Source organism: Caretta caretta, chromosome 26, assembly GCF_965140235.1.
Source record: "Caretta caretta isolate rCarCar2 chromosome 26, rCarCar1.hap1, whole genome shotgun sequence".
Taxonomy (NCBI): domain Eukaryota; kingdom Metazoa; phylum Chordata; order Testudines; family Cheloniidae; genus Caretta; species Caretta caretta.
In genome coordinates this window covers 16,881,043-16,896,541 of record NC_134231.1, presented here as the reverse complement: position 1 = coordinate 16,896,541, position 15,499 = coordinate 16,881,043, and the positions used below count along the sequence as shown (strand labels likewise).

General features: G+C 58.0%; 1 protein-coding gene across 1 annotated transcript; it reads right to left on the bottom strand.

The window, feature by feature from the left end:
• Nucleotides 1-1,536: 1,536 nt before the first annotated feature.
• On the bottom strand, nucleotides 1,537-7,546 carry LOC125626395 (phosphoglycerate mutase 2). The gene is made up of 3 exons (XM_048829304.2): nucleotides 5,883-7,546; nucleotides 3,699-3,879; nucleotides 1,537-1,748 (listed from the first exon to the last, which is right to left on the bottom strand). Exons 1-3 carry the CDS (start codon nucleotides 6,294-6,296, stop codon nucleotides 1,579-1,581), a joined length of 765 nt encoding a protein of 254 aa, XP_048685261.1. The 5' UTR covers nucleotides 6,297-7,546; the 3' UTR covers nucleotides 1,537-1,578.
• Between the last annotated feature and the right edge of the window lie 7,953 nt (nucleotides 7,547-15,499).

Here is a 15,499-nt window from a genome sequence, read left to right as displayed (position 1 = left end):
TATCTGGTCACCCTAGCAACAGGACTGGGGTGTTCTAGCCTGGGGCAAATGGGACATTGTGTGTGTGGCAGCCGGGGTGGGGAGGGGCTCTGGTGAGCAGCTCACGGAGCATGGCCTCACCTGCTGACCATGCCTGAGACAGCAGCCCCATGGGCAGGGACCTGCCCTCCACCCAGGAGGTAAAGGCTAGGGGGTCCATCCTTCCCCAACCCCCCTGACCCAGGTGGGGAAGCAGCACAGGGGGCTGCAGCTGGATGCCAGTGTTTCCATGGAGAGCAGGGGTGCTGCAGACCCACCAGGCTGCAAGGTACCAATCCCTGCACTCTCCTGGCAGCAGGGCCCCGGCCTCGGCACCTCCCAGCGCATCCATCCCAGGCTGCAGCCCTACAAGCCTGTCTGTGGCTGGCTCTGCCCTCTGTGTCCTATGCACCAAGCTGTGCTGTGCCCACGTGGCACCATGCGCCCTACCATCTTCTCTGCCCTGGGCCTGGCACCTCTCCCTGGGCCCTTCCTTGGGCAAATACTGGGTGCACCCTGAGGGATGCTTTTCTAGTGTGCGGCAGCCCCCTATAGTGGCTGGTCCATGGAAAAGAGCCTATGAATGTGCTGGCTAATAGGGTTGTTCCTTCAGCTCAGAGGCAGCAGCCTGTGCTTTGGTGCTGAAGGCCCAGGATTCAAACCTGCCCAGCGGCCTATGGAGAAGGTTTCTAGATCCCTGCTCCAGGCCCAGGCAGTAGGGTTCAGCCTCCCTCTCCAGGAACAATGACTCACCTCAAGGTCAGGCGGTACCAGGCCCCCTGTTCATACCACACCCGGGGGCTCCCTGCTTGTCCCAGAGCCACTCTCACACCCTGCTTGGAGCCCAGAGGGGACCTGCCAGGGAAGGGCACTTAGTCCCCTGCTACAGGTTGGGGCTGCCTTGGGGCTTTGTAACCCCTCCCTGGCCACACGGAGCCCCCACACCAATGGGCCTCAGGGCCAGCCCTATGTCTCCCTCCGACTGGGAGGGAGACCCCCAAGCTGCCCTCCCCCAGCACACCGGATCCTCCTCCACAGCCACGAAGTTTTGCCAGGCCCCAGGGGTGCCAAGCACCAAACTTTCCCTCTCCACTGGGCGAGGGCCCCAGACTGTGTCAAGTGAGGTCCCGCCCAGGCTGGATCACCTGGGCAGGTGGTCTTGAGCCCTCTCTCCGCCCCGAGCTACATATCCCCCAGGATGTGCCAGGCCCCAGCCCCCCACCACTGGGTTACAGAACTCCCCAGGCTGTGCCAGGCCCCAGCCCCCTGCCACTGGGCTATATACCCGCCCAGGCTGTGCCAGGCCCCAGCCCCCTGCAACTGGGCTACATACCCCTCTAGGCTGTGCCAGGCCCCGAGGACCCCATTCCCCAGGCTGTGCCAGGCCCCGAGGGCCCCATTCCCCAGGCTGGATCATCCAGGCTGTATGTGGCACTAAGCCCCTCTCTCACTGGGCTAGGTCCCCCCAGGCTGTGCCCGGCCCCGGGGACCCCCTCGCCCACATTGCACTCACTCAGGCGGGTTTCATGGGTTTATTGCCCTGGCTGCTCTCCCTCCCCCTCACTTCTGGACCTTGCCCTGAGCCGCCACAGCCTCCATGGCCTTGCGCACGGTCTCCTCGTCGCCCAGGAACTGCATGGGCTTGGTGGGCTTCAGGCTCTCGTCCAGTTCGTACACAATGGGGATCCCGGTTGGCAGGTTCAGTTCCATGATGGCGGCGTCGGACATCCCTGTGGGGAGAGCAGGCGGGGGTCAGACAGCCTGTGGCTCCTGCTGCCTCCCTTGCTGCCCACTGCGACTGCCCCAGCGCAGAGACACCAGGCCCTTTCCCACTGCAGAGCGACAAGCTTACAGCGCCTCCTGCTGGCGGAGGCAGAAACACAGCCAGTGGGATAGCAGTGCCAGCTGTGGGGGGAGCCCCCTTGCCAATCCAGCCCCAGCCTGTCCCAGCAGGGGGCGCTGTGGATGTGGGGCAGGGCGCTGGTTGTGGGGGGAGCTTCCAGCCACTCCAGCCCCAGCCTGTCCCAGCAGGGGGCGCTGTGGATGCGGGGCAGGGCGCTGGTTGTGTGGGAAGCTTCCAGCCACTCCAGCCCCAGCCTGTCCCAGCAGGGGGCGCTGTGGATGCGGGGCAGGGCGCTGGTTGTGGGGGGAGCCCCCTTGCCACTCCAGCCCCAGCCTGTCCCAGCAGGGGGCGCTGTGGATGCGGGGCAGGGCGCTGGTTGTGGGGGGAGCTTCCAGCCACTCCAGCCCCAGCCTGTCCCAGCAGGGGGCGCTGTGGATGCGGGGCAGGGCGCTGGTTGTGGGGGGAGCTTCCAGCCACTCCAGCCCCAGCCTGTCCCAGCAGGGGGCGCTGTGGATGCAGGGCAGGGCGCTGGTTGTGTGGGAAGCTTCTAGCTACTCCAGCCCTGGCCTCTCCCAGCAGGGGCCGTTGTGGGGCGCCCCCTGAGGAGCTGCCTCACATCTCTCAGGCTGGGTCATGTGACTCCGTCTGCCTGCGTCTGAAAAAGCTCCTTGGAATCCCTCAGTGACCTTTTGGGCCGGGGCTCAGAAGCCAGGGAAACCGAATCCCAGCGGGGGTTGGGGAGGTGGCTGGTCAGTGTGTAACCAGAGCCTTGAAATGTGATGCCCGCCTCAAAATAGCAAGCACCTTCTGCGGCAGCAGGTCACGGAGCTGCCAGCTCCTACTCCCCACCACCCCGCACCAGGCTCACTTGGGCCTTGGATGCGCGGCGCACCAATCCTGGGCTGCACCTGCACTGCGGCTGGGAGTTGCTCACTGTGGGTGCTGCACCAGGGTCCTCACCTGCCCGCTGATTAGACCTCCCAGCCCTGGACTGTCAGCCCCATGTTACAGTGGGGGAAACTGAGGCACAGAGAGGGGTGGGGGAGTTGCCCCCCAGACTCCTGATGCCCATATTAGACTCCCTCCTGCCCATATCTAGCTACAGGTCCCAGGGTGGATAAGACCTGTTGCCCCTATGGCCCACCCCAGCTGGCTGCTGAGTGGCTTAGAGCCTTTAACCAAATCAGGTTTGGGGGAGAGATCTTGGGGACACCTCCCTGCTAGGTCCCTTCTAAGCACACTGCAGCTCCTTCCCTGGCACTCCCTGCCCCCCTGGCAGAGCGGTCTCCTGCCCGCTGGCTGGGAAACCAGCCCCCACAGCTCACTGGTAGCCCTGCTAAGCACCCTGAGGACCCTCTCTTCTGGCTCCGCAGCCCCAGCCCAGAGCAAGGCGACAGGCAGTGAATTTCCAGGAGGCAGATGGGGACCCGTTTCGCCCCCATGTCCCCAGTAGCAGACGCCAAGGCTAGAGGGAACGAGCCCCAGAGACCTTACAAAGGGCGCATAGCTGAGAGAGCACAGGGCCTGGCACCCGGCCCAGCTAAAGGTCACCCGTCAGCAATAGCTCTGCACCAGGGCCCAGCCTGTCTGCTCCAGGGCCCTGAGCTCACAACCGCCCCATGGGCCTGCTGGGCCTCTCTCCGGGGTGGGGCCTCTAAGGCCAGGAGGGCATAGCCCTGGGCATTGGGCAGTCACTAGGGGTCTCTGCAGCAGGGGCTCTCGGGGCAGCCACCGGGCAGAGCACAGGGTGTGCCGTCATGGGCTGTGCCCCAGCTCGAAAAGCCCAATGTGGAGCCCCCCCAGCTGGTGGACTAGCGGGGGGGGCAGGGGGCTGTACCCTCCAGGTGCTTGACGATGCCACGCAGGCTGTTCCCGTGGGCGGCGATCAACACCCTCTTGCCAGCTTTGATTTGGGGGACGATCTCCTCATTCCAGAAGGGCAGGGCACGGGCGATGGTGTCTTTGAGGCTCTCACACGTGGGCAGTTCCCCAGGCTTCAGGCCTGCGTAGCGCCTCTCCTGGGGGGCAGGGAAACACCCTGGTAGCGCTAGGGACACAAGCCCCACTTGCCCCCAACACTCCCTCTCCAGCCCAGGGACAGGTGCGGGGGGACAATTGGGCTGGACACTGGGTAACAACGAACATTTTAACGTGGGAGGGGAGTGGGGCTCCCCCCCCAGCCTCCTGCCCCCCAGCCTTCCTGGGGCTCAGCCAGAGGCAGCGGAGTTGCTAATCAGAACCAGAGCTGGGCTCAGCCCAGAACCCAGAGGGAGCCCGTTGCTGGAAGGGGCTGGATTACAAGGGTCGCCTCGCTAGCCCCTTCCCACAGCATATGAGCTCCCCTCCCCCACCACACACAGCACCCAACGCCCCACCCAGATTGGCACCCCGGGGCCCACACTGCCCTGTCCCCAGCTTCACTCCCAGAGGCAGATCCGGCCTGGTAGCTTCTGGCAGGGTGGGATCCCAGCTCCTCCCCCAACTTCAACCACACAGCAGGAATTAGCCAGACAATGGCCCGAGCAGACTATTTACTGTGCAGGGACAGGCTGGCTGGGGCCATCACCCACCCTGGGTGTGTGTGTGTGTGTGTGGGGGGGGGGGGGGGGGGGGGCTGTGAGATGGGCCAGCTGTGCCCGAGAACAATGAATCAGCCTGACCATCTTGCCCAAGGGGTGGGGGGGCTCACTGCCCCCAGCCTGATGCCCCCCAGCACTGAGACAGGGACCCTGAGGGGCTTCCCCAGAGAGCTTTCTCAGGAGCCACGGGGCTGATGCCCACCCTGAAGGCCCTGTGCCCACCGCAGGAAGCTGTGTGGGTTAATGCCTGCGGCCGGGTGAGGGCTTCATACCACAGACCCAGTGTCTGTGCCAGGAGAGGTCGGGCAGCAGCTGCAGCAGCCCAAGTGCTTGGTGAGAGCCTCAGGCATCTCTCTGCACTGTGATCAGGTCTCTACCACAGAGGTGGGCAAACTACGGCCCGCGGGCCACATCCAGCCCTCAAGACCATCCTGCCTGGCCCCTGAGCTCCCAGCCGGGGAGGATCGCCCCTGTGGCTGCGAGCTATTGCCGCTCTGAGTGGCATGGTAATGGGGCGGCGGTGCAGGGGTTGGGTAGCAGGTCCCAGGGGGCAGTCAGGGGACAGGGTGCAGGGGCGGTTGGATGGGGCGGAGGTTCTGGGGCTGTCAGGGATCAGGGAACAGGGGTGGTTGGATAGGGCATGGGAGTCCCGGGGGGCCTGTCAGGGGGCAGGAGTGTGGATAGCTTGGGGTAGTCAGGGTACAGGGAGCAAGGGGGGTTGGATAGGGGGTGGGATCCCGGGGGGGTGGTTTGGGGTGGAGGGTCCCAGGAGGGGGCAGTTAGGGGACGGGAAGTGGGACGGTGCAAATAGGGGGTGGAGGCCAGGCTGGTTGGGGGCCACAGCCTTCCCTACTCAGTCCTCCATATAGTTTCGCACCCTGATGTGGTCCTCGGGCCAAAAAGTTTGCCCACCCCTGCTCTACCATGTCCTGGGAGGGAGAGGCCTGGGGTCCAGTGCTGGGCGAGCGTGTGCCCTCCTGTCCCTACCCCTCCATTGCTCCCCAGATCCTTGTTTGTTTAGCAAAAAGCCCTGTTTCCCCCCGCCGAGCACTGGCTCAGCAACCCCAGCACCTGCTGCCCCTGCCTGTGGTGTCAGCCTGCTGGGAAATGGATGCTTCCGTCTGCCTCTCCTGGTGCCACCCTGCCCCAGTGCAGCTGGCTGGGCACGCCCTAGCCCTCCCCGGGGTACCAGGCTGGGCATCCTCCCCATCTTCCCCCCAGGATGCTGAGCAAGACATCAGGCTGGAACTCGCTGCCCCCTCATCTGGTACTCGCCCAGCTCACACACCCCAGCTGGCCTCCCCTGTCCCACCCAGCCCCCAGGGAACCCGACTAGCACCCCCACCCCTCCTTCGCTGAGTGCCCAGTAGCACCCCCTAGTGCCCTCCCCTCCAACCCAGGCGCCTGGTTGCCCCTCCCCGGGGTGCCTGGCCGGCACTCACCTTGCTGATGAGCTGGTAGTATTGGTGCTGCTCCTCCATGGGAGGCGGGGGAATGTCGTAGGAGCGCCGCCAGATCTTCACCTGCTCCTCGCCGTGCTGGGCGGCGGTCTCGGCCTTGTTGAGGCCAGTCAGGCCCCCATAGTGGCGCTCGTTGAGGTGCCAGGTGCGCACCACAGGCAGCCACATCTGGTCAATGCCGTCCAGGATGGCCCAGAGGGTGCGGATGGCCCTCTTGAGCACCGAGGTGTAGCAGACATCGAACTCGTAGCCCGCCTCCCGGAGGGCCTGGGCCCCACGCCGCGCCTCCTCCACCCCCTTCTCGCTCAGGTCAGCGTCGAACCAGCCACAGAAGCGGTTCTCCTGGTTCCAGGTGCTTTCGCCGTGGCGCACGATCACTAGCCGGTGGGTCGGCATCTTCGGGGCAGGAAAGGCAGAGTGCCTGGAGAGCCCAGCTCTGTGGCAGCTGCAACAGCACCTCCCTATGGCCCTGTGTGCCCCTTTTATACCCCCCCAGCCCAATCAGCACCCACTCCGGGGCAGACGGACAGCTGCAGGCAGCCAGTTATGGCACTGCTGGGAGGGCAGTCCCCCCCCCGGGCTCCAGTAACAGCCAGGCCAAGGGCTCCCTCCCCCGCCCAGGACAGAAATAGCCCGGAATTGGGCAGCCTTATGACCTCGGATGTTGGAGCCGCTCGGAAGAAGGGGCTGGGCCCAGGGCCTGGCTCCAGAGTAACACTCCGGGCTGGGGCCAGAGAATGGTTCAAGCCAGAGCTGCTTCTTCAGCTCGGGAGTGTTACTGGCCTCTGGGCCTCTTGGAAGAGGTGGCAGTGGGGGCTGCAACAGGCGGGGGAGCCAGTCTGCCTCGCCCACGGACGTGCCCTCCCGCACCTTGGCGCCCAGGCGGAGGAGCCACTCCCCAAGGCTGGCATGGCTTGCACAGCACCACAAGGGTCACAGCACCAGGGTGGGAGTAAGTGGGGGCATGTGGAGGAAGGGGCTGGGCCCGCCCCTGACATGCACCTGGGGGCTCAGGCTCTCCCGACACTCAGCCAGTTTCTACTGCTGGTAAGAGCATTGCCGGAGATTGTCTGTGCCAGGAGGTCTTGGGTGTCACTCCCCAGTGGGCAGATGACATGGGCAGGCTTCTGCCCTCCCCAGCCCATCTCTGTATTTGTCTATACCCTGTGCCCACGACGCCCACTCCCTGCCCACTGCAGTGTCACTCCTGTGGGCGACTGGAGGGTGAGTGCAGTGTCGGGGGGGGGGGGAGGCACGGAGGACAGGGAAGTATGGCCCAATGGTTAGCGCACTAGCCTCGCATGTAGACCTGGTTTGAGTCCCCATCTGCCACAGACTCTGTGTGACCCTGAGCAAGTCACTTAGCCTCTCTGGGCCTCAATTCCCACCTGCTCAGTGGGGACCCCAGCCTGGCTTGCCCCATGTGGGTGTGTGAGGACAAATCTAACTATGAGCTGCTCCCGCATATTGGCCCGGATGAGCCCCCAGCTGAGTGCAGAGCCAACTCTTGGCTGATCTGAATTGTAAGGAATTCAGAGCTCACCTGTGCACCAGGGCTCTGCCCTGCTATGTAGCATCCAGGCAGGGGCACCTGTCACACTGATGCCAGAGCAAAAGGGGCTGGCTTGAACCTAGGCAAGGGCTCATTTCTCCAACACCCTGCAGGGGCAAAACAGAGGGGCCAAGCAATATGTCCCTTCCAGCTAGCTGCTGGCCTGGAATCCAGCTTGCGGGCGGAATTCTAGCTTTTCTGCAGTGTGAGGCCAGACCTGACAACTCCATGGGTGACACCCCTGATGAGTCACTGAGGCCCTCAGCCCGTTGGGGTCCTGGGCTGGCTGAAGGACACTAAGCGGGATGGAGTTAGCCAGGTGATGCCCGCGGTGGTATCTGAGTGGGTGTATGCTGGACGGTACGTGGAGGGCATGGGGTGGATGGAGGTTCCTGGTGCTGGGGGTTGCATGGTGGGTTTCTGGGGGAGCTCAGCAGGTGGGCACTGAACAGTTAAGTATGGCTATAAGTATCACCAGCAGCACTGTGTCCACACGAGGAGTCGTACTGGTATAACTCGTACAAAAATCACACACACACACCCGCCCCAGTTGTGCAAACACTGTGTCGCACAGGCCTGAGTCCTGGGAGCATGAGGACTGCTGGACGGAGTAGCGCCACGGGTCCATCCGCTCAGGATGGGGCCTCTGACAGTGGCCAATGCCAGGGGCTCGGCAGAAGATGCAAGAGCCCCCTCTAGTGGTCCAGTGTGATTCTCCAGGCCAGGTTTATTCCTGGCCCCAGGCAGGTTTGTGTCCAGTAGCCAGAAGGTTTATATTTTTCATATAACCAAACAAATGATCCTGGTGTAGCTAATGTAGCTGGCTGTTGCCACATGACATGAGCTCGTGTCTATCCCCTTATCGGGGACCTGCCTTTTCATATGCTACTGTCATTCTCACGAGGAGATCATTTCATTTCAACACACAGCAAATTTTGCTTCTACTTTGACTAGAACCTCGGTCACTGCCTGGAATTCACTGTCCAGGTACATTCCCACGAACCAAGTAACACACAGGGACTTTAGGTTTCACTGCAGCCTATAGGTAGCCTAGAACCAGCCGCTGTAAGTTAGAGCAGGCAGGGGTCTTTTCACCCCCCAACCTGAAGAATCTTGATGGCAAAGCTGGCATTAAAGACCCTTTTCTTCTGGATCTGGCCCAGTGACTCTGAACCTTGGCATAAAGCGCCAAGTGGGGGAGACATCCTAAGGCAGGGGTGGCCAACTTGAGCTTGAGAAAGAGCCAGAATTTACCAATGTACATTGCTAAAGAGCCACAGTAATATGTCAGCAGCCCCCCATCAGCTCCCCCGCCACCTGTTCCCAGTGCCTCCCACTCACCGGGCAGCCCCACTGATCAGCACCTCCTCCTCCCTCCCCGCACCTCCTGATCAGCTGTTTCATGGCATGCAGGAGGCTCTGGGGGGGGAGATGAGGGAGGAGCAAGGGCACGGCCAACTCAGGGAGGGGGCAGGAATGGGGGGAGTAGGGGCAGGGCCTGTGGCAGAGCCAGAGGTTGAGCAGTGAGCACTCCCCAGCACATTGGAAATTTGGCGCCTGTAGCTCCAGCCCTGGAGTTGGTGCCTATACAAGGAGCCGCATGTTAACTTCTGAAGAGCCGCATGTGGCTCCGGAGCCACAGGTTGGCCACCCCTTCCCTAAGGTTTCTATATTGCTATTCGAGAAAGACACAAATAACTTTCTAATAAACATCCCAAGTGAGTTGTTATGAGCACTGTACTAGGTGCCCAACAAGCAGTTTAGTTATGAAAAAGGTTACTTTGGTCCAACCCCCCCCCCCCCAACCTTATTAAATGGATGTCATGAAAGCAGTTACTGACAAAATTAAAAATCAATCAATAACAAATGTAAAATGGGGTGGTTGACAGCAATGAATATAAATGAGACATTATGAAATGCAGGTAATTGATAAGGGAAGCTAAAGGTATCAGTGGAAAAAGCCCTGCAGTCAGCTGGGTTAAGAACAAGAAGGAATTTGTAAAGCTATAACAGGCATGATACAAATCCCAGCAGTGGTATCAATCTGTTACTAGGTGGAGATGATAAACAATTATCTCTCGGCTCTTTCCCCAAGCCCCTCCCTGGGCTCACTTATCTGCAAACTCTTCCCCCCTTTCCCACAGCTCTGCAGAGTGCTTTTCTACTCTTGTACCAAGTGACCCCTCCCAGAACTTTCTCCCTGGAGGTGGGCCTCCATCTTCAGCTCCCCAGCAGCCTTTCCCACAGGCTCTCCATGTCTCTGTCCTCCAGAATCCCCATCGCCAGGCTGCCTCCCAGGGGGTCTTGCCTTTGTGTCAAGGTTCATCACAGGAGTTCACTCCACCCACGCTTCACTTGCCTAGCCCTTTGCCAGAACTCCCATCTCAGGGGAGTATCCCAAGGCCACTTACGTTCTGCCAGGCTGTGATGTACCCTTAATTCAGCCATCCAGCTCCTCCCCACCTGGAATCAGGTGCACTAATTGCTCTGTGGCTCCAATTAATTCTTTTGATGCCAGTGTGGGACACACGCCTCCTCACACCCACCTGGAGATTCTCAACCCTGGCTAGAGCTGACCTTGCCTGGCAGTGGTGGAGCTGACTTTGTGGGGCCAGACTAGGCAGTAGCTGACCTAGTGGAATTGAGTCTGCAAAACTGAACAGGATAGTAGCAGATCAGCGCAGGCCCTGGGGGACTGGTTGGAGGAGAGCCATAGACTCTGGGAGGATGAGAAAGCAATGTGGATTGGTGAGAGAGGGTATGGGTGACTGGGGACTGTTGTGATTGAAAGCTCTGGACCTCAACAAAGCTGGGAGATTAATAGCTGGGACTGTTGAGTTGACCATGCCCCCAATACACGATGTCAGGGTATGTCTACACTAGAAACACTGCAGCTGCGCCCCTGTAGTGTAGACGCTCCCTATGGCGATGGGAGGGGGTCTCCCGGCAACGCAGTTAATGCACCTTCCTGAGAGGAGGAAGCTATGCTGACAGAATCATTCTTCCATCCACCTAGTGGTGTCTGCACCAGAGCTTAGGTTGGTCTAATTACATCACAGAGGGTGTGACATTTTTCCCAGCCCTGAGGGAAACGTAGGGGACAATTTCCTGGCGCAAGTGCTAGAGGAGCCAACTAGGGGGGGCGCTTTTCTTGACCTGCTGCTCACAAACCGGGTAGAATTAGTGGGGGAAGCAAAAGTGGATGGGAATCTGGGAGGCAGTGACCATGAGTTGGTTGAGTTCAGGATTCTGACACAGGGAAGAAAGGTAAGCAGCACGATACGGACCCTGGACTTCAGGAAAGCAGACTTCGACTCCCTCAGGGAACGGATGGCCAGGATCCCCTGGGGGACTAACTTGAAGGGGAAAGGAGTCCAGGAGAGCTGGCTGTATTTCAAGGAATCCCTGTTGAGGTTACAGGGACAAACCATCCCAATGAGTCAAAAGAATAGTAAATATGGCAGGCGACCAGCTTGGCTTAATGGTGAAATCTTAGCGGATCTTAAACATAAAAAAGAAGCTTACTAGAAGTGGAAGGTTGGACATATGACCAGGGAAGAGTATAAAAATATTGCTCGGGCATGTAGGAATGTTATCAGGAGGGCCAAATCGCACCTGGAGCTGCAGCTAGCCAGAGATGTCAAGAGTAACAAGAAGGGTTTCTTCAGGTATGTTGGCAACAAGAAGAAAGCCAAGGAATGTGTGGGCCCCTTACTGAATGAGGGAGGCAAACTAGTGACAGAGGATGTGGAAAAAGCTAATGTACTCAATGCTTTTTTTGCCTCTGTTTTCACTAACAAGGTCAGCTCCCAGACTGCTACGCTGGGCATCACAAAATGGGGAAGAGATGGACAGCCCTCTGTGGAGATAGAGGTGGTTAGGGACTATTTAGAAAAGCTGGACGTGCACAAGTCCATGGGGCCAGACGAGTTGCATCCGAGAGTGCTGAAGGAACTGGCGGCTGTGATTGCAGAGCCATTGGCCATTATCTTTGAAAACTCGTGGCGAACCGGGGAAGTCCCGGATGACTGGAAAAAGGCTAATGTAGTGCCAATCTTTAAAAAAGGGAAGAAGGAGGATCCTGGGAACTACAGGCCAGTCAGCCTCACTTCAGTCCCTGGAAAAATCATGGAGCAGGTCCTCAAAGAATCAATCCTGAAGCACTTGCATGAGAGGAAAGTGATCAGGAACAGCCAGCATGGATTCACCAAGGGAAGGTCATGCCTGACTAATCTAATCGCCTTCTATGATGAGATTACTGGTTCTGTGGATGAAGGGAAAGCAGTGGATGTATTGTTTCTTGATTTTAGCAAAGCTTTTGACACGGTCTCCCACAGTATTCTTGTCAGCAAGTTAAGGAAGTATGGGCTGGATGAATGCACTACAAGGTGGGTAGAAAGCTGGCTAGATTGTCGGGCTCAACGGGTAGTGATCAATGGCTCCATGTCTAGTTGGCAGCCGGTGTCAAGTGGAGTGCCCCAAGGGTCAGTCCTGGGGCCGGTTTTGTTCAATATCTTCATAAATGATCTGGAGGATGGTGTGGATTGCACTCTCAGCAAATTTGCGGATGATACTAAACTGGGAGGAGTGGTAGATACGCTGGAGGGGAGGGATAGGATACAGAAGGACCTAGACAAATTGGAGGATTGGGCCAAAAGAAATCTGACGAGGTTCAATAAGGATAAGTGCAGGGTCCTGCACTTAGGACGGAAGAACCCAATGCACAGCTACAGACTAGGGACCGAATGGCTAGGCAGCAGTTCTGCGGAAAAGGACCTGGGGTGACAGTGGACGAGAAGCTGGATATGAGTCAGCAGTGTGCCCTTGTTGCCAAGAAGGCCAATGGCATTTTGGGATGTATAAGTAGGGGCATAGCGAGCAGATCGAGGGACGTGATCGTTCCCCTCTATTCGACATTGGTGAGGCCTCATCTGGAGTACTGTGTCCAGTTTTGGGCCCCACACTTCAAGAAGGATGTGAATAAATTGGAGAGAGTCCAGCGAAGGGCAACAAAAATGATTAGGGGTCTGGAACACATGAGTTATGAGGAGAGGCTGAGGGAGCTGTGATTGTTTAGCCTGCAGAAGAGAAGAATGAGGGGGGATTTGATAGCTGCTTTCAACTACCTGAAAGGGGGTTCCAAAGAGGATGGCTCTAGACTGTTCTCAATGGTAGCAGATGACAGAACGAGGAGTAATGGTCTCAAGCTGCAGTGGGGGAGGTTTAGATTGGATATTAGGAAAAACTTTTTCACTAAGAGGGTGGTGAAACACTGGAATGCGTTACCTAGGGAGGTGGTAGAATCTCCTTCCTTAGAGGTTTTTAAGGTCAGGCTTGACAAAGCCCTGGCTGGGATGATTTAACTGGGAATTGGTCCTGCTTCGAGCAGGGGGTTGGACTAGATGACCTTCTGGGGTCCCTTCCAACCCTTATATTCTATGATTCTATGATTCTATGATGTACTTAGGCCAACCTAACTTTCTAGTGCAAATGTATGATTGTGTTTTTCCCAGAGAAAAGATATTTGTGGGTCCGTGTTCTCAAGGACTCCTGAAGGCTTGCGAGTGGGGATGGACCAGCGAGTTTAATTCCTAAAGCCTGGCAGAGAATAAGGTTGGGGTTTGTTTTTTGGGGGGAAAGGGGAGTTGTTGGTGCTATTGAAACTAGCCCAGACTGCTGCCACAGACATTCGGTGGTGGGCAGGATTGGGCTGATATTTCCACCAATGATCTGGAGGAAAGTAAGTCACATTTGCAGAGGACACACAGACCGGTAAGGAGGTAAGCAGCAACAAGGCCAGGTCCGTTCTACAGAGCAAGCGATTATGTGGATACGTTGGGCTCATTCAAGCAACAGATATTCGAATACAGCTCAGCGCAAGGTCAGACATCTAGGAACAGAGAATGTAGGTCACATTTGCCCAATAGGAACTCTACCCTGAGAAGCAGCAACTCTGAAAAGGACTGAGGGGTCCAGGTGGATAATCAGCTGAACATGAGCTGCCAGGGCAAAGCTGTCACTAAGAGGGTGAATGCAATTCTTGGCTGCATAAGCAGGGGAACACTGAGTAGGGAGATTACATTACCTCTGTGTACAGCACTTGAGGGACCAGCCCCAGATCCTGTCTCCAGACAGCGTCCACATTTCAAAACGGATTTTGGAAAATGGGAGAGAGGCTCCGTAGGTCTGGAGAAGAGGTTTGCAATGCCAAACTGAAGGAGCTCCGATTAGTCAGCTAACTTGAACAGAAGGTTAAGAGGCAACTTGATTGGCATCTAAGTATTTACATGAGGAGAAGATTTCTGATACTAGAGGGCCCTTCTAGCTGACAAAGGCAGAGTACGACCCAATGGCTGGGAGAAGCTACACAATGGCCCAGCAACTTGTGTGTTGTGATGGCAGCTTGTTACAGTTATCAGAATCATCTCATTGGTCCCTGAGGCAGGGCCGTACCGGTGACGTAGGGCCCAGTGGGCTCCCCCGCATTGATGCATCACAGACAGAGCCGCTACAGTCCTGTGCTACCCCTGGCATAGCTGTGGCCCAGGGGCACCGGAACAGGGCTGGACCAAAGGGCCATGGCCCATCCACTTTTTAGCACAGGCCTGTCTCCCTGCCCCTCATCTTTCCATTGTGGCCCTGCCCCCTGGCCAGGCTGGAAACAGAGTCTGGCCTAAGGATCCTGGGCAGCTGTGAGATCACAGAATCATAGAATATCAGGGTTGGAAGGGACCTCAGGAGGTCATCTAGTCTAACCCCCTGCTCAAAGCAGGACCAAGCCCCAGTTTTTGCCCCAGATTCCTAAATGGCCCCCTCAAGGATTGAAATCACAACCCTGGGTTTAGCAGGCCAATGCTCAAACCACTGAGCTATCCCTCCCCCCTCCACCTGCCCTGGGTTTGCAGCCCGAGTGGCCAGGGCCTGGGGCTGCTCTTGGGAGGCCCCCCTGGGCAGGTGGAGGGGCCTGGGCTCCCTGGCCCGGCTCCGGGTTCTGGCTTGGCCTTCAGGGCCTCTGGAGAAAGAGGAGAGGCAGGGGCAGGGCCACAAAGGGGATGGGGCCTCATGGTCCCCCCATTTTTAGGCAGAATCTGTCACACCATGCACTGTCCAGCATGCTGTCCCATGCTGTGCCCAGTGTTGCAGTGGGACAGGGCAGGGGCTGTCTCTGCTCTATGTTTGTCCAGCATCTAGCACAATGGGTTCCTGGGGCTGCTAGGCACTACTACAATGCAAATGATAATAATAGTGTCCTCGGTACAGAGTTCAAGTTAAATCCAGCCCAAGCTAAGGCCTTGGCCCAGGTCCAAGACAAGCTTCGTGCCTTAGGAGTGTTGGCCACAGGCCTGTCAGAGATAGCCCAGCGGGAGTCATTTTGCCCCAGGCAGCATGTACCCTCTTCGCTCTCCTTCATGCCACAGTGGCTGACAGGACTTGGCTCAAACTTTCCATGGGAACTGACCTGAGAAGCAGAAGCCAAGTCTGGAAAATTTCAGCCCCAAGGGTGAGCATTTTGAAAAGTTACCTGCGTGTGGGAGCAGGGGATTGGAATGGAAACTCCAGCCAGGCACACCTGCTGACAACACAGAGACAAGCAGATGCCTTCTGAACAAAGGGAGACAAAGGCCACAGGCCAAAATCTAGTCCTGGCTCGGGCCCTCCGCCCAGCGCACAGGAGATTTAATGTCAGGGCGCAGCTACACTTGCAGATATAGAGCGCTGGGAATTAAACCAGCCTTCGGAGCCCGCAGCAGGGAAAACACTGCCCTGTGTTTACACTGTCAGCTGCAAGCACAGTGGCGTGGCCACATTAGCAGCTCTTGCAATGCCACAGAGAGCAATGAATTGTGGTAGCTATCCCAGGGTGCAAGTGGCTGCAGTGTGCTTTTCAAATGGGGGGGTGGAGTGTGACAGGGAGTGTGTTGTGTGTATGTGGGGGGAGGGACAGTGTGTTTTGGGGGGCAGAGAGTGTGTCAGCATTGCTGTCTTGTAAGTTCAGACAGCAGCAGATCCCCCCGCCTCTCTCTCTCTCTCTCACACACACACACAC

Coding starts and splice junctions, on each gene's coding strand:
- LOC125626395 (XM_048829304.2), bottom strand. CDS start 6,296: ATGCCGACCCACCGGCTAGTGATCGTGCGCCACGGCGAAAGCACCTGG. Junction 3,880..5,882: donor ACTACCAGCTCATCAGCAAG/GTGAGTGCCGGC, acceptor CCTGCCCCCCAG/GAGAGGCGCTACGCAGGCCT. Junction 1,749..3,698: donor CATCGTCAAGCACCTGGAGG/GTACAGCCCCCT, acceptor CTCTCCCCACAG/GGATGTCCGACGCCGCCATC.